General features: G+C 53.1%; 5 protein-coding genes across 5 annotated transcripts; 2 read left to right on the forward strand and 3 right to left on the reverse strand.

The window, feature by feature from the left end:
• Positions 1-343: 343 nt before the first annotated feature.
• On the reverse strand, positions 344-6,853 carry ASPACDRAFT_55185 (uncharacterized protein; the record flags this gene model as incomplete). The annotated part of the gene is made up of 7 exons (XM_020202967.1): positions 344-1,825; positions 1,865-3,549; positions 3,637-4,509; positions 4,564-4,600; positions 4,796-4,843; positions 5,325-6,665; positions 6,827-6,853. 7 exons carry the CDS (start codon positions 6,851-6,853, stop codon positions 344-346), a joined length of 5,493 nt encoding a protein of 1,830 aa, XP_020051849.1.
• A 740-nt stretch (positions 6,854-7,593) lies between these two features.
• ASPACDRAFT_47867 (H/ACA ribonucleoprotein complex subunit NOP10) lies at positions 7,594-8,002 on the forward strand (the record flags this gene model as incomplete). Its single annotated transcript, XM_020202023.1, has 4 exons — positions 7,594-7,605; positions 7,677-7,789; positions 7,871-7,923; positions 7,980-8,002. The coding sequence occupies 4 exons, from the start codon at positions 7,594-7,596 to the stop codon at positions 8,000-8,002; spliced, it is 201 nt and encodes a 66-aa protein (XP_020051850.1).
• Positions 8,003-8,243: 241 nt separating this feature from the next.
• On the reverse strand, positions 8,244-9,838 carry ASPACDRAFT_81986 (rRNA-binding endoribonuclease). Its single transcript, XM_020205996.1, has 2 exons — positions 8,996-9,838; positions 8,244-8,945 (listed from the first exon to the last, which is right to left on the reverse strand). The coding sequence occupies exons 1-2, from the start codon at positions 9,791-9,793 to the stop codon at positions 8,433-8,435; spliced, it is 1,311 nt and encodes a 436-aa protein (XP_020051851.1). The 5' UTR covers positions 9,794-9,838; the 3' UTR covers positions 8,244-8,432.
• A 3,413-nt stretch (positions 9,839-13,251) lies between these two features.
• Positions 13,252-15,137, forward strand: ASPACDRAFT_1876352 (uncharacterized protein). Its single transcript, XM_020198081.1, has 5 exons — positions 13,252-13,496; positions 13,557-13,661; positions 13,729-14,102; positions 14,170-14,237; positions 14,314-15,137. Exons 1-5 carry the CDS (start codon positions 13,293-13,295, stop codon positions 14,775-14,777), a joined length of 1,215 nt encoding a protein of 404 aa, XP_020051852.1. The 5' UTR covers positions 13,252-13,292; the 3' UTR covers positions 14,778-15,137.
• Positions 15,138-15,492: 355 nt separating this feature from the next.
• Positions 15,493-17,037, reverse strand: ASPACDRAFT_36020 (M18 family aminopeptidase; the record flags this gene model as incomplete). Its single annotated transcript, XM_020200168.1, has 1 exon — positions 15,493-17,037. The coding sequence occupies one exon, from the start codon at positions 17,035-17,037 to the stop codon at positions 15,493-15,495; it is 1,545 nt and encodes a 514-aa protein (XP_020051853.1).
• Positions 17,038-17,386: the final 349 nt, after the last annotated feature.

Raw genomic sequence — 17,386 nt, forward strand, 5'->3', positions numbered from 1 at the left:
ATAAGATGTCTCCAGTATGTCTCTGTTTCCGCCTACATGTGCAAATAGAACGCTTCTTCAAGTGGTTCAAGAGCAATTGTCATGATTGTTATTATTGAAATAGTGGATTGCGCAGCTAAAATTCTCACAAAGAAGGGTATATGCACTCGAAATACTCCTATCATCCCGCTGAAGAGAAAGTTTTGATCATAAGCCCCGAAACACAAAAGGAGGAACCCCGAGATACGCCGCCCAAAGCGAAGTTTTCAAATCCCCTCTATCCCTGAACCCCCCGAGAATAGCCAACCCGGGTTGGAAAAGGCATATCCTAGACATATTACATGCCACGAGAACACTCATCATTTCACTGGTCGAACAATCGACCCAGAATCAAGCTCTGGCAGACGAACTCATTCCCCACAATCCTGACATTCGTGCTCAACCCAAGATCGTCGCCGGTTACCGACTCCACGAGCTTGGTCCGCTTCCGTTTGCGCGAGTTAGAGCCAGCGCCAGACACTCCCGCCGAGCTCAGGGCCATCGCTCTCGCAGATGGTTTGTCATCGTCATCGATGTAGATCCAATCCCAGCTGCGCTTGCGGACGGGCCCGTCCTCAGTCTGTGCGTTCAGGATGGCTCGAGCAGACTTCAAGTCTGAGACACGCTCGATCCGCGACGCCCCGAGAGCATAGGTCAGGAATAGGTAGGCCTTGCGTCGCTCCTCGTCGCTGCGGCCACTGCGACCTGTGACTAGGAGAACGGACTGCCCGTTCAGGAGATTAGGTCTTCCGGCGATGGTCTCCGAGAGTCGTGCCTCGGTGGCCGGGTACGGCGTTAGGATTCGTGACTTGGTGGCTCCGTTGAGGTATGTGGATTCTCCGGCGGGGAGGAGGTATATCTCCCAGTCGATGACCCGGCCTCGCGCGACGCAGTCTTCAATCCAGCGGTCTGAGAGACATGGGAGGTTAAGCGCTAGAGCCTGCATGTACTTTGATCGGCGAGAATGTCTGTCTGCGATCAAGCAGGCAAAGCCTACGTCCGCGGAGCTGCTGCTGAGCTGGAGGAGGTCATGCTGTGTGTTCGATTCCGTGGGTGGCTGCTTGGTGGGAGTGGCGACGGGGGCGTTCAGCGGCAGATCGAAAAGCTCGTTGAATCCATCTTCTAAGATGCGCCCGTCGTTTTCTAGTATCATTTTTACCACGCGAGCTTTGGCCTCGTTGTTGTCGCCAAAAGAGACGGCAAATACCATTCCGGCGAACAAACCATTTGAGAAGCGGATGCTGCGTGACAGGCGCGCGCCAGGAGAGGAGATAGGCGTGGAAAGTCTCTCCGATGGTGTTGGAGCGCCGCGCTCAAGAAACACTGGTTCGGAGATATAGGTGAAGGCGCGATCTTTGAGTTGGTTCCACAAAATTGTGTCGAGGTAGATCTTGGAGATTGGCACTTCAATGAGGCTCTCAGTGACGGCCAAGCCGGCATTAGGAAGACTCTTGCGCTGCTTGGGGCCTACCATCACAGCTGAATAGCCATAGATATCCGTCATGGGAATCACCCCGTTCGCGGCGCCCTGTTCAATCTCGTCTATGCTCAGCTTGCGGACAAAGCTCCGAATAACATGCGTGACCTTGGGCACGTTCGGCATGTCCACTTTGACGGCATCGCCGGGACGGAGTTCCAATCTCTTGACAGCTCCCATTGAAATGTCCACGGGTGCACTGTCTTCGAACTTTACCCGATACCGAGACTGCGACGTTCCGAATGGCTTGCCAAAACACGTTGCCGGATAGTACGCACGCTTTGTTCCACACCAGGGAGCGAAGACCTGGTTTGCTGCGACTGGGACTTTCTCAGTCAAAGACGGCATGGCCGGTCCGACAGTAGGCACATTATCCGTGGCAGGACTGCCCGTGGCCGACGTCTCTATCGGATCTTGAATGGTGATATCGCTGCGTGGTTCCTCAGGCACAGGGCTGATTGCTTGGCGTTGCTGCGCAATTCCCGACCGCTCCTTGCTCGATGATCCGCCTCGCTCAGTCTCTACAGACCTTTGTCGATTCAACAGTCGTGGACGAGACAGCAATCGTGACTTGTGTTTGCGCGGAACGAAGGTTCGCGGAGGAGAATCGTCCATATCCCACACACTGTCCGCGCTCCGAGGAGGTCTAGAGCGTCTCTGGTAAGCCTTCGCTGCTTTGCTCTGCAAATTTCCCTGCTGTGCGTCCGGCTGCATGTCCATCTGCACCTCAGTCACAGTTCTCGTCGTCGCAGGTTCAACAAGATCTTGGGAAACAGCTTGGGGAGGTACAACACGACTGGTAAGACGAGGAGTCCCTGGAAGAATAGGATCAGAAGCAATGACACCCTGTCCGTCGTTGCCTCGGCGTTTCTTCTTCGGCGAGTCTTGATGCCTGGCAACTGCAGCTTTGAACTCCCAGTCCTCGGCTGACATAATATCAATGTCTGGGTTGAAAGCTCCAGTCCCTCCTTTCGGTGAGGCATCAGCAGCAATCTCCGTAAGTGCCCTCCGTTGCCTCCCACTCGGGCTTGATAGAAGCTTCGAAATTGAGGTCAAGGATGGTTTCAGAGGCGAGGAGCTATTTAAGACGACCCGATGCGAATGCGATGCCCTTTCATGCGCGGCCTGATAAACCGGCGGCAGATCATCGTCTTCCTGATCCGCTGTCTCGTTATTGTTCATGTCATTGGGCCATCCTTGGTTTCCCAGTCGGTTGGGACTAGTCTCCGGAATGCTAGTCGTTGGCACCGCATCCGCAAAGTCCATAGGGGGAACTGGTGTTTCAGCCACGCGAGAGGGCATCGATGATGATTTACCCCGGAAATCAAAGGTTGAAGGCTTGTCACCTACAACTCTAGGCTGCTGAGACACTGTATTACTCGAATCTAGTAAGCTGCCCTCTAGAGCCTGCGTGGCTTTCGGTGTGGGAGAGCGCTGGGGCCCGCCGGATATCGATTCGTCAACATTCATGTCCTGGACTTCACCCAGTTCAAAAGACAGTCCAAGACGACGCGATTCCGCGGGCGGGGAAGATTGCATGCGGACTTGCTTTGTGGGCGAGGACATGATCCTGTCAATGTCCGACGTAGGATCGATCTGAACCTGAGAGTCCGGACAATGTGATGTTCTTCGGCTGCGGTTCGTCTCGACTTCTGCGTCGGCTTCCCTCTGCCTAGGAGAGCGCTGAGAATCTCTGACGATTGATATCTGTGACGAGCTGCCATGCTCATAGGGCTCGTCCAAATGAGCGATGTTGTGAGCTAGGTGTGGCTGAAGCTGTTGCTTTTCCGGGCTTCCATGAGCCGGTGAAGTACTACCATCAAAGGCGAGGGCCTGCGAAAGACGATCATGTGCGCTAGTGGTGGCGGCAACAGGCGTTGCTGCTAGATCAAGACAGTTTTCTTTGTCTTCCTCTCTCGCAGGAATATGCTCCGTGGATGGTGAGATGGACTGACCCCTATTGTCTTCTTGCTCTTGTTCAGTCTCTTCTTCGCTCGAACCACTCCGCTGCGGAACAGTGGACTCTGCAGCTGCCCTCTGCTCACTATCGTTCTCTGCAATAGATTCATCGTTCCAAACTTGCAGACCCAAGTCCCCTGGTGGTGACAACGAACCCTTACTAACTTGTCTGCTTGGGCTACCCTCCGACCTTGCAGGTGCCGTAAGACCTGCAAGCTGGGGTGCTATCTCCTCGTCTATCGTGCGGTGCCGCCTCATGCGTTCGACAAAGCTAGGCTCCTTGCCAAAGTCGTCATCGCTTGGGTCACCGGGGAACACAGGATCCGCCGAACGAGTCATCCTCTCATTCAACAGTTTTTCACGATTCGCCTGAGATTCCTGCATAGAGATATACTTGAGCTTGTGCGCTGAAGAGTCCCGCGGGAAGGTTACTGCCATTCGATCGTAAGGGGACGACAGATTTGCGGCGAGAGGGTGTTTCTGAATCGGGATGTTGGGCGAGGGCCGGTCCGATACAAGATCAGAATATTGCTGGCGATTGACTAGCGGGGAGGAAGGTGCCTGGGTAGCCCTGAACACTTGGCTTAAAGCCATGATCCCACCACTCGACCCAATCTCTGTCGCAAGAGGGTTCCGTGAGACAGTGGGCGAAATGGTAGCAAGGCCGTCTGAATGAGCTCGCTTCACAGCAGTCGCAGGTGTCTTCATCACGAATCGCTGCGATTCGGGAAACAAATTTGACTGATAATGCGCAGGCGATGACTCCCCTAGTTTGGAGCTGCTCCGGTCATCATTATCATCAATGTTGACCAGTTCTGCATTAACGTGGTCGTAACCCGCCAATAGGTCGAGATGGCCGCTGTCCCCTTCATGCAGGGTCATAAGTGTAGCTTGATCCCCAAAATTACTGTCGTGGTTCACGACAGGACCTTCTTCCTGGTTTTTGCGAATGATCTCATCGTACACCCGCTGGGAGATCAACTGGGTATCCGACGGGAGCGTTTCTGTGGAGCCCATCTTACCCAGCTGAGTCGCCGCGCGGCTGCTGGGGCGGTCTTCGAAAGAGGGTAGCTTTGGTGAGCTTACACTGGCGCCATTCTGTGCTATACTGGATGACGAAGTCGTTGACACAGGTTCGGAGATTTTCTGCGCACCCTGTCCGTCGTCGGTCGGCAATTGCTGTTGAAGTCCTTGTCGACCGTCATCTTGATCAATCAATACAGACTTCTCTGCCATTAATTGCAGCTGTATAGATTCCTTTCAAATTGCCCAAGATCAATCGAATTAGTCCAATGCGGAGACTGGATCGGAGACGCCGCCGCCACTGAAGTGGTCACTCACCTGGCCCAACGCGACGCGCTGCAGCCTCGCGATATCGATGCTATCTTCCTGGGTCTCCATAGTCCCTTACACTCCGTAGAATCAAGGCTTTCGAATGAGTATTATCACATCGTTCCCATGCCCCAATCCAGAGATTCAAGTAACGTTGCGCCGAGGCTGCATCGATGTTCCGGACAAGTCGAAGTCGATGACATCCAAATCACTGCGCTCCGGAACCACCAAACGCGAGACGCGTGTATCACGTGATACATTATCAATTTTACCGCTTTGAGTCTAGACCATGATGATTGTACGAGTGGTCAAGGCAAGGATCAGATATACAGAAACAGAGCAGCATGGTTTCCATCATAAGCGGATATTGTACATAAGTGCTGGAGTTTGATAAGAATTACAGCCTGCGCCAGAGTGGAGCAATTACAAAATAAGTATTCATCCAACACCAGGTCACTGCTCAGTCAATATGATATAAGATAAGGAAAGGAAGCACACAGGATCAGTCACGAGTGCGGTTAGGCACCCATCTGCGTACCACCATCTCTCGAACTTGGTACCGAGCAAGCAGTCTCCCAATATCAGTCTCTGATGGTTCGTCCAGATCGTACGAAGCCGGCGGTGGCACTTCCACATAGCAAACCACCAAGCTCTTCTTCACTTGGGCTTGAACACGGTTGACGCAATGCAGCCACCACCAGCTGCGGGACACTTGCTTTTCGCAGTGCTTCCGGCGCTCCTCAGTCTCTGACCAGTACGAGTCAACGTAGGAAGGAACGACGACGACCGCAAACTCGGCATGTGAGAAGACCGGGCCACGGTTGTAGAGAAGATAATCAATCCCGAACTTCACACCGGATCGCACCACCCACCCCAGAGACCGGAAATGGTGGTACACGACGTAAGAGATCAGGAAAGTATCGTCGGGCTTCATCTCCGAGGACGAATCACGGGGTGGGAAGTCGGCATGCTGGCAGAATAGGGGGAGTAAAGCCGAGGTCGTCATGACGGCTTCGCGTGTGTCGTCCAGGATCGTCAGTGCACCAAGTCCATAGGCGAGAAAGAAGGCCTCCTCGTTCGACAGGTGAAGATGCTCTTCGTTCTGCAAGACGGGCTCCTCTTCTGCATTGCCAGCCTTGTCTTCCTCTGCTATCACCTCCGGAAGCTGCAGGATAGCCGAGTCGGATATGAACTCCTTAGCTTGCACAACCGGGGAAAATCGAACGGTTTTGCCGCTACCATTGGAGATTTGCTCTCCGGGTGTGTTGGGAGGGCGCGCTTCGCCATTCTGTGTGATTGAGCGCTGCGAGTCCAACAGCCTCGCTTCTTTGGCTTTTCTCAGTGAGAACTTCTCTGCCGATGTGTCTGCGGATGCCGATTGAGAGGGCTGCTCGACAGACAAATTGTCGCCTTGCCGGGCGGCTGCTTCGGCCTTCAGTCGTTCTTGGATGGCCAGCTTCTCCATGCGAGCTCGATCCATCTTCAATTCGCGACGTTCTGTCCGGCGCTGCCGGGTGACCTCCTCACTTGTAGTGCCACCAAGCAATCCGCGCCGCTTCTTCTCTCGCTCGAGCCAGCTCGGTTCACTCCGACTAAGATTACCCTTGCCGAAGAAACCCATCTCCCAGAGAGCTCGGATGGCCTTCGGGTCCGTGACATGGACAGATGACGTCGCAGAGTCAAAATAAGCCGTGTAGACATGCTGTTTGGGTGGTGCAATGAGGTATGTCAAATAGGACAACAGCACGCTGACAATCGACAATGGATTATGAGGGATCAGAGGCGGCAAAGGATGGACATCAACGGGGAGAGGGAAGCGATGGATATGTTTGTAATTGGGCCGCGGCGGCCGCGAACGACGAGCAGGCGATGCATTTTTCTGGGACTCGGTCTGGATACTAGCAGGGCCGGAGCTAGCACCACGGGAAGAGTTAGGAACAGGAGCGGATGAAGAAGCCATATGGTACGTATAAATTAAATTTGATTTGATGAGACTCGATAGATTGATTTCTAACTACTGATGAAGAGTCAGCAGGCAACTCTTCGTTTACGAAATTGAACAGCCATGATGCTTGACGCATGCAAGAGCACCCTGGATATTATTCATATTCTTCTCAGATACCGTTGTAGTCAAATAAAGCCTTCATCGACAACAGCGAAGAAATCAAAGTTGCCATTGTCTAAGCTTTAGGTATGTTATCATCACCGAAGAAAATGAATAGAATCCCGAGCCACCTCTTGCTTGCAAGTTCGATCAATCTCAAAGCTGCTTTGCTAGCTAAAGCTTACCCGAAATCTTCCCTAAGATCTGGGTTGATTGGTCTGCACGAGTGAAATTACACAAATGAGAAAATCGATAGCATAGACGGGCTCTTTCCAGATCATAATAGTATGATATAGCAGATGCGCATCAGCATCAGAGCCGAGATACTATCTCTTCACTGTCAACATCCGAGGATTGTGTTGTGCAGACAAAAAAAGTCGATAGTCAACACTCAGAAACACCAGAGGAGGAAAGAAAAAAAAATAATTCGCTTGACCAGCCTTAAATGAGTGTGACGGCTGACTCAGCTAGCCTTCCCCGGGCGGTGAGCCGAGTCCGTGCGTTTTTCTGCGGCGCCCAAAAATTTCCTGCGGACTCGGAGCTGTTGAAGATTGTTCTTGCAATTGAACGTTAACCCCGCGACGACATTCGTTTCTACCTTGTTTATAAATCGACAACCGTTCTCGAACACTCATTCAAGTAAGTTGTACTTGGAATGAGATCATTCAAATGCAAATGTTGGTGCTAACCGCTCGACTCTAGGATGCATCTTATGGTATGTCCGCACAACTCGTCATGTGCACCACAAGGATTTCTGTCTAGCAGGGAAATTGACTGGTGAAATAGTACACTCTCGGCGAGGATGGCAAGCGGATTTACACCTTGAAGAAGGTCCTCGATGGTCGCACCACCAAGTCGGCCCACCCTGCCAGATTCTCTCCCGATGACAAGTACTCCAGGTGCGTTCGGATAACAGAACCCAAGATGATCGTTCATCTTCACCACATTCAACAAGTGCTGACATCGCGTCTCTCGTAAAGACACCGTGTTACCCTCAAGAAGAGATACGGTCTGCTTCTCACCCAGCAGCCTGGTACGAGCTCTCCCGAGACCGCACATGCCATGATCACAGCTAACCCCACCCTACAGAGAAGGAGGCAGCTCAGTTGTAATAAGCGAGACGATGAGGCAGTAGTCGCTTGATATACACACAGTGCTTTTGAATCATTTATTGGCGAATGGTGTTATCAATGGTCTTTGAATGGATGATGAAACCCTTTTTTCTATCTTTCCAGTTTGTGCGGTGCCCGATTATTTCACAGTGGGAAAAGTGATATCATTTTTGCTACCCATTTATTGGTGATTTGGCTCGGTCCTAATCTACCATCTACTAATGGAAAGGCACTTGTTCCATCTATGTCCATTGCGTAGTGCATCTTGAATGTAGTATGTCTATCCAAGTCATTGAAGTCAATCACCATTATAATCCCGTAGTCATCCAGACCCCTGAAAGAAGCCAGAGGATCATCAAACTTTTTGCCAGACGCCAGTTCCGATCAATGCAAGAAGGAAGAAAGAAATCAACGAAACCCCAAATGGCCATTACCGCTTCCTCGAGTTCACGTTCCTACCAGCTCCGACGCGCACACGACCATGTTGTTTACGCTCACCACTCAAAATGTTGGGGAGGTAATCCTCGTCCATGAGGTCATGCTCTTTTCGCATTCTGCGGTTCTGCTCCGCAGTGGCGCGACTGAACTCCTTTTGATCCTCTGCGAAGATGAGCTCCGTACCCCAGCCTCCCTTTCCACCGCCGCCCTTCCACTTGCCGTTTGAGCTGCCATGGACGGGCTTGGGGACGCTGTAAACGTTTCCTCGGTTATTCCACTGCATGTTCTTCTTGAGATGCATCGTGAACTGCCCATTTGAGTTCGTCGTGCAAGACACCCGGGTGAGCGTATCCTTGCCACAGCGCGGGCAGAATTGCTTGTTCATGTCCTTGGTGGTGGAAAAGCATGCGTGACAGCGCTTAACGAAGGACTTCAGGTGTCGGATACGCTGCAGAGTGGTGGTCGAGAGGAGATTCAGGTTCATCTGGAGAAGAACGTTTTGGCACTACATATGTGATCAGTATATGAGTCTGCTGTCTTAGGCGAAGAACGTACAGCGAAATCAGTAGTTATGGTAGCGACTTGCATGACCTTAGGCTCAGGAGCCGCCGACACTGAACTGGCTTCATCGCGGGCCTGCCGCTTCTTCAAGTTCGAGGGCGTAATCCAGCCATCATCATCATCCTCATCATTTTCGTCGGAACCTTCCTCCTCGCCCTCTGCCGGGAGTTCAGCATTTTCTGAGATTAGAACTTCTGGTTCAGGTTGCTTCTCGGCATCATGCTGGTCCTCCAGCTTTGCGTCCTTCAATTCCTCGGCGACAGCGTCGACATCCGTACGCTCAGCTTCCACCTTGGTATCCTTGGTCTCGGCGGCCTCCTCAACTTTCTCTTCAGCGGGCTTGTCGGCCTCCTGCTCAGATTTGTCCTCCTGCGCAACAACAACAGGAGCGGGCGGCTTGCCGTTAACCTGCTTTTGACCGGGTACGCTGCGAAGTCTCCAATCGCCACCGTTTCGCTCACACTCGATCTCGTAGGCAAGAGCGATAACTTCAAGATCGGTTCGACTGAGCACGGCCCGGTCACCAGTCTTACGGGCGAACTCGCTGATCACAGCGACACTCTTAGGGCTCGGGGTACGTTGCTTCAGGAAAGGGAGATAAAGGGTCTCAACACGCTGACGAGCGGCAGGATCCCGAATTTCGCTCACAACGGAGGGAGTGATGAGGAGTTCTTCGCTTTGGGCGAGAAGGGTTGAGAGCGGCGGGGTATTCTTGAGGATTGGGCCGGCATCGAGCACGATCGTGTGGACGGGCTTGGGAGTTGTGGTGGCAGGGGCAATTGAGTCCGCCATGATTACGGTCGGTAGAGTCGAGAACCTAAAATTATAACCAAGGAGAGGGTCGCCGATGGTCCGGGTGACAACTGTGGAGGCTTCACCTGGCTGCTGAATTGAGGGGAAAAAAAGTTGTTGATGTCGGAGATGGAAAATGAATGCGATGGGATTTTCCCGCTTGGTCTGTGCGTGGCTTATCCTTATCTTAGCGTCTTTTTCCCCTACTGTAACCACTCCTTCTTTCTCTATTCTACCACATCTTCCAGTCTGCTTCTCGAAACCCGCCGACTGAGGTATACATCTTTCTTATTTGGACTCGAAACCGTATCATCAGGTCTAAAGTTTATCATCTCAGTGGATCCTTGACGCATCATATCAACGCCATTGATGTCTTCCCCATTCCCGGTTCCACAGCTGCTTCGATTCCAAATCACATGGCAATGACAGGTCAACTCAACCAAATCCTCGACTTGTCATTTAAGACAGCTCCAGAAAATATCGCATGGCATCTTGGTTGCAAAGGAAGAGAACTTACTCGCATACTTTTTCTACATAAAATCGGACGAGCGCATCCGCCTCAAAGCAAGAACCACACGAGGTTCTCCAGAATCACGACGATTGCATACATAGCTCGCTTTCGCACGGAGTTCTCCGACTGAGCAGGGGCCTGTCTGTCTCGTATCCTAAAATGTTCGAACTCAAAGCAGTCGGCATGACTCGAACCGATCAAGGCCGCACGGCGCGCTTGACACAAAAGTACCTTTCCTGCGACCGTGGTGTGGCCATGCTGTGGATCAAAGTGCAGATGGATGTTACAGTGCGTGGCGAGCTGGAAGAACGGAGACGGAGTTCCAGGGACGGAGCCATGACTGTCTTTTGTTTGGCATGATGCGCTAATGCAGGCTTCCATGATAGACTGCAGGGTGACTGACAGCATTGCAGCTGATGCGCTGACAGGTACGAAGATATTGGTATCTGGTCGAGGCTTCTGAGGAACTAGAGACATCATGCAAGCCTTCCTTATAGTCTCAGTTTCTATGCAGCCTGAGGCAATGCACAATTGGTTTGGAGTCATACAGCCTCATGCAGTACAAGGTGCTGATGCCGCCAGAGCGAATCTTTTGGTCCTCATTGCGAGAGGCTGGACTGCTGGGCTGGGCTTGATTGCGATCTCGCGGAAAGTCGACCAGCACGACCTTATCACATGGCAATGGGGCCTTCACGTGTTGGCTTTGGTTTCACCTCAGCATGCCTGGTCCATGCCGATTCCTTAGAACCCAGGGCGCGACATTGGCACATCCCGGCACGGTCTCACCTCATGGCGATACACTGCCTAGCGCTGCTTCTCGTCGATTCAGACATGTATCATTGAAGTACAAAGTAGATATGAGCCCTGCCAATGGAAGGAGTAGTCATTTGGTGTAGTTGTCGAAATTGGGAGCCAGCCGAAATCCTAGGCGTCGCCGTTGCCTGTTGAGCACTTGGATGCGCTTAGAGCTCATCGTATCGCCTACCCAGGAGCCTTGCGATTCCATTTAATTATACTATCGACGGACAGAGTTTGACTCTGTCAATACCGACAGACGTGGCGTTCGATGTCGGCTAAGATCACCTGTCTGGCCAATCCAGGAGAAGGAGGCACCGATCAGCCAATTGATGCGGCCTGAAGTGAGACTATGGCTGCAGTCACGGCTGTGATAGTCACTGCATATGCCAAACAACATGCTTGTTTCCCTTAAACAAGCATCAAGGTGGCCCATTGGCCTGTCTCTCCAACAAACAACAAGTTTGAAGCCCAACAATGCGACAAGAGGAGTGAGTCAACCAAAATCATCTAATAGCGACTGGTAGTATTGGCGCTGGTTGGTTCTTTTCCTGTTCGAAGGCTTAGGCGCATTAGCGGATGTGATCTATCACTTCTTTATTTACCTTCGGCGTTTCAAGCCAATGACTACAATTAAATCGATGCAATTAATCAAGCGACCGCAATTTTTCGCCCTGCATTGTTTTTCATGTCAACTCACGGGTCGCACTGTACTGCGTACTGCACGGCTACACGAAGACCCATTGCTCGGTACTTTGTTCCCCCATTCTCCCCCTCTCCACCCCCCCTCCCCTGCAGGTCCGTTATTTCATGTGGCTCATCTCCGTGCAGACCCAGAGAAGAGGTAAATGACAGATCGCCACGGCTAAGGAAGGGAGTGTCAAGGTATTTCACAATACGTACGGAGTACCTCAGACAGTCTTATGGGATTAACTTATGGGATTGCTCCACTTTCCCCTCTCGCCCTTTCCAATTGAAGTCTCGCGGGTCACTCGTATCCCTTGCTCTCTGGCACTCATGTTGAGTGAATGTCTAGTCCCTGCCTTGTACGACAGAAGCTAGAAGTGCCCTGCTAGGGTGGAGAGATGGAGAAGCCAACCCCAGGGGGGAGTGTTGGACATTGAGAAGGTGACCGGAGATAATCCCTGCTGCAGCCCTCCTGGGCTCTGCGCCGGGGGGAAAGGGGATTGACAGCTCCGCTCCAGTGTCAAGAGCGTAAAACACCCATCCAGGACCCACGATCTGCCTGCATCTGCCATCCCTCCAGATTTTCTTGGGTACACTGAGGGTACGCATTGTACCAAAGATCTCTCTTCAGACTTGGGGGCACAGGTACTGTACTGTCGAGGGCGAAGAAAAGTACTGTGATCCATACGTTGTGTACGTATGAGATATGCAAATATCAAACCATATGCATACTCCAATCCCCATCTGCGCCCAACCAAAGGGAGGCGGAGAGTCTTGGAATAACTCGTCGATCTATCGCGCAGCTCCACTTTTCGTCTTACTTGACTGGCTCGGGGGATTTGGCATCCATAGACTGTGGATACTGTCATCATTAGTGACACCAGAAGGCTGGAACTGGTCGCTTGGTCCTCTGCTGTGCGTCGGCCCTAGGTACAGTCTGCGTTGCAGCCAAAATGGTCGATATCACACAAAAAGGCAAACAAATATCCCGCTTCCAACACCAAAGGAGAGCTGATGGGAAATCAAGGGCCTCTCCACCGACAACTATCTATCGAACTAAAAGTCCAGTGTGGCTGTTCTCCATCAATTGCTTGATTGCCCTCTCCCTTGCTTGCTTTTTCTGCCTTCTCCTTCTCTGCGACTCCCATGATGTCTTAGCGTCTGCCCGCAGATCCGGAGAAGGATTGAGACAAGAGCGAAGATCTACACGGGTATGATGGCGTTGGTCTGTGTTGCACCTCGACCTTCAGACCGTTAACGGGGTCTGCAGGACCACAACTGTTTATAAATCCACCCTCTCCTCCTTCCCCTGTGAGTAATCCCCCTCTTTGTGAGATGCCACACACTGCTCGGTCGCTAATCGGGGTCACCTAGACCCCAGGGTTTATATGTATGAAGCTCCCCGACTAGCATCACGGAGGCCGTTATACCATTGAGCCATCCATCGTCGATCGTGGGAAGACACGGCACTGACACATTGATGGGACGGCAGTCCTGCACGCAACAATGACGGAACCCTACCTCTTTCATGTCAGCCGCTCTGAGGATGCAGCAAATGGATCGTACATGTCCTCTCGAGGAGCTCAAGCGCTGTCTGTCAGTGTTGTTTTCACCACGCTGGCAACCCTCTTTGTCAGCGCTCGCATTTATACTCGAAAAACCTTGATGAATCGCATGGAACCCAACGACTGGATGATCTTGATCGCCTTGGTACTGACCCTGTTGGAGTCGTTGCCCATATCCCAGTACATTTGATTGACGCTTGTTCAGGTCTTATCATTTGTCTTCATGGCGTTGTTCATCGTGGAGGCTCTAAATGGGATGGGAATGCGTCAAGTAGACATCCCGCCTCTCATTCTCGAGAAGCAAATGAAGGTATGTGCAACATGCTCCCTGAAACAATCAATCAGTGGCACTAACTCTTCGGCATCATGGATCCTAGGCCTTCTGGCTTACCATCCCCTTCTATAACGCGGCCTTGCTTTGCGCCAAGGCCTCGATTCTGATGCAGTACTTCCGTGTCTTTCCAACCAGACGGATGCGACGCATCTGCTGGCTCATGATCGCCGTGTTGGCTACGTACGGGACCTGGGCTGTTCTGAGTGCTTTCCTCAATTGCGTCCCCGTGGCCAAGTTCTGGGACCCATCGATCCGGGGGTTCTGTCTGAACTCAGAGGGCCTGTGGTTTTCCAATGCATCGATGCACATCACCACCGACCTGGTCATCCTAATCATCCCGGTCCCAGCGTTGATGGCGCTCGAGCTGCCGAAAAAACAGAAGATTGCGCTGATTTCGATCTTCGCAATAGGCGGATTGTGAGTCAGCTGTCACCGGCGACCCCTCGCCGTATCCTTTGAGCACGCTAACAACCAGGATCTTCAGTGTGTGTGTCACCAGCATATGCCGCCTAGTTGCCGTCAAGAAGATCGCCGACTCCTCTGATCCCACCTGTAAGTCAGATCACCCTGTTCCCCTTCACCCGCAAAAAACAATATCAGGCCTAATCGAAGACCGTGAAAACAACAGACGACAACGTCGGCGCAGCCTCCTGGTCCGCCATCGAATGCAACACCGGAATCATCTGCGCCTGCCTCCCGACGCTCCGCCCGCTAATCTCGCGGATCCTGCCCCATCTCCTCTCGACCCTCAGCGGCGGCCGTCAAGCCTACGGCACGTCGCCCCTGTCCGGCGCCCAGGCGCCCACCTACTGGAACGGCACCGGCGCCACCGTCACCACGACCATAACCACCCACCTCGAAGACCTCGAGTACGCCCACTGCGCCGGCGACGCCGACCGCTACCTCACCTTGGTGCCCGGCAGCGACGTCAACGGCCAGGGCAAGCTCATGGTCCGCGAAACCCATCATCTCGCCGGAGCAGGAGGAGGAGGAGCGGGGGACTTGAAGGAAGCGTTGGCCCGCAAGGAGCAGCGAGGCGATAGTTCGTCCTCCTCGTCGCCGCCCCGAGGAGTCGGCAATCTTCTCGGATAACCAACAAGTTGGATTGTGGTAACTGTGTTGATGCTGTTGCTAATCGTGAAGGTAAAAAAATTAAGGGCCGACCCCTATGGGGCGGGGGAAGAGCAACGGTCGGTTTTTTGTTCCACTTCAGTATATATATCCAGGAATCGCTATACCCACTTCTCTCTTTTTCGATTCTCAGTCACCACAGACTCCATTGACCTTCTTTTTGCTATGGCTGTGGTCTCGTTCATTTAGCTTTTGCCAAGTAGCACTTTTTTTTTGTGTTTTTTTTTATCTTCTTTTCATATATACCTTTTACTGAGTGTGTCTTTGACATGATTGGGGCAGTAATGGAATGGATATGAATAATTTTGGTCGAATGGGGAGTAAAATATAATCTATGGTGAATCATAACTCGTGACCAAATCACTGGTTTCAGATGAGAACCTATTGCACGCCCGCGGAGAATTTGAGAAATGTATAAAGAATACGTATTGGGCATCCCAACCATGGGAGGGGTCTGGTCTGTATCACTCTACTCATAACCACATGAAAGTGTAAAGTATGGAGTATATTTCTAGCTTTCAGATCATACTTATGTATGCAATGCAACCCTGCTACATCTTCTCGCCCCTCTCTAACTGAAATATATAGTCTAGACAAAAAAGTGTACTTGCCCCGAACCAGACCAACCTAATACTTCCGCGACCCGAATAATCCTTCAGACTTCGGGTGCTATGCTCTAGAAGGCCGCAAACTCGGCATCCACCTCCTCGAAGTGATCGAAGAAGCCCTTGAACAGCTTAACACCCAGGCCGGGATCCAGACTACCCGTGGTGGCGCGGATGCTGTGCATGCTGAGCTGGGGGATGCCCATGTCGATGGCGCGCATGCCGATGCGGGCACTGGTCATGGGGCCGATGGTGCCGCCGCTGCGGGAGTCGTTGCGGATCTGGAAGACCTGGAGGGTGGCGCCGCACTTGTCGGCGACGCGCTTCATGAAGCCGTGGCTGACGCTGTCGGTGGTCATGTGGCCATTGGAGTCGGCGGAGACGGCGACGCCGACGTTGAGGCGCGGGGCGTGGTTCTCGAGGTAGACGTTGAGGAAGTTGGGGTTGACGGCGTGGATGACGTCCGAGGAGACGAGGAAGCTGTTGGCGACGGTCTGCGAGAGGAGGTTGGGGCCGTAGGCGGCGGCCGGGTCGGCGAAGGCCTCGGTAATGCGCTCGATGATGCTGGACATGAAGTTGGAGCGCGCGCCCTGGCGCAACAGACTGCCGATCTCCTCGTCGTCGAACATGCCGACCATCTTGATCGAGGCCGACGAGGTGGAGTCCGGCGAGGCCAGGAGCGCCTCCTGCGCCGCGTAGCAGCAGAGCTTGTCGTCAATGCGGCCCGCGAAGATCAGGTCCTTCTCCAGGCCCCCAAGTTGGGCCGGCTGGCTGTCGTAGAGCTCCAGTTCCCACGAGACAATCGTGTTGGGGTCGTGGATCTGGAGCTCGCGCGAGATCACGCGGACCAGTTTCTCGGGCTGCGTCGCGGCGAAGCTGCCGGGCTGAAAGGCGGACGGGGTGTTGGCGGACGTGGAGAAGAGGTCCGAGTTATCGACGCCGATGATGGGCACCATCTGGGTCTCCTTGTTGAAGGGGCCCTGGCTGGGGGCGCCGAAGTGCGGCGCCAGGGTGGGGACGCGCGCAATGGGCCAGTCCAGCTTCACCAGCTTGGACTCGATCTTTCCACTGCTGGGGTCGCGCACGAGCACTCGCCCGCCGATCGAGAGGTCCCGATCCCACCAGGTCTCATTCAGGGCCCCGGCGTACGGCGCCACGCCGAGCTGCACGAACCCGGCCTTCGTGGGCAGCTTCGACACCGGCTTCAATTTGGCGGTGAGGGCGTCGATGTGTCCGGCCACGATCGCCACGCCATTGCCGCTCCTGTACTCCTTGCCGACGGAGAAGGCGATGAAGGCGCTGGAGTTCCGCGTGCAGTAGTATTTCCCACCACGCACGAGCTTGTTCGTCCAGGATTCGCGCTCATGCAGGCGCTTGTACCCTTCGCTTTCGAGCTGGGCAGTGAAGGCATCGACGGCGTGGAAGATGGTCGGGTTCGCGGTCATAAAATCACAATACGGCTGGGAGTATGCACTCGGATCGAAGGAGGTGGTGGAGGAAGGTGATACCGTGGTTGCTCGCGTGGGATAGACATGGTCGGGGAGCGGGTCGGTCTGGGAGGCTGGACGATGGGCCAGAGCGGCTTCTCGAAGCTCAATGAAGCTCTTCTTGGCCATTGTGCAGTGAAGAGGATGGATACGGTCTGAAAGTGTGGGTTGAGATGTAGAGAATAGGTACAGATGTTGGAGGGAGAGGCTAGAGAAAGAATAATTGCAGATGGGGGGGGAGGAGAGTTGGGGGTAGATGGAGAGTTGAGGAGGGTGAGGAGAGGCTTGGAGCGAGACACGGAGAGAAAGGCGGAGCTCCGGTGGATCAGTCAGTCAGTCAGCTGGGGAAGTCAGTTGGAGATGATCGTCCCTCGGCTGTCCCTCTCTCTTCTTGTATCCTTGTGTCTTCCGTCACCTTCTCTAATCAAGTCAGCTTCTCAATGCTCAATGCGACTATAGCTCTAGGCATCGTGGATAT

This window comes from Aspergillus aculeatus (genome assembly GCF_001890905.1).
Source record: "Aspergillus aculeatus ATCC 16872 unplaced genomic scaffold ASPACscaffold_20, whole genome shotgun sequence".
Taxonomy (NCBI): Eukaryota; Fungi; Ascomycota; class Eurotiomycetes; order Eurotiales; family Aspergillaceae; genus Aspergillus; species Aspergillus aculeatus.

Excerpts from the sequence above, each read along its gene's own strand:
- ASPACDRAFT_81986 (XM_020205996.1), bottom strand. The coding sequence starts at position 9,793 with ATGGCGGACTCAATTGCCCCTGCCACCACAACTCCCAAGCCCGTCCAC. Across the intron at positions 8,946-8,995 it reads CCATAACTACTGATTTCGCT|TGCCAAAACGTTCTTCTCCA; the intron begins GTACGTTCTTCG and ends TCACATATGTAG.
- ASPACDRAFT_1876352 (XM_020198081.1), top strand. The coding sequence starts at position 13,293 with ATGACGGAACCCTACCTCTTTCATGTCAGCCGCTCTGAGGATGCAGCA. Across the intron at positions 14,103-14,169 it reads ATCTTCGCAATAGGCGGATT|TGTGTGTGTCACCAGCATAT; the intron begins GTGAGTCAGCTG and ends CAGGATCTTCAG. Across the intron at positions 14,238-14,313 it reads CGACTCCTCTGATCCCACCT|ACGACAACGTCGGCGCAGCC; the intron begins GTAAGTCAGATC and ends TGAAAACAACAG.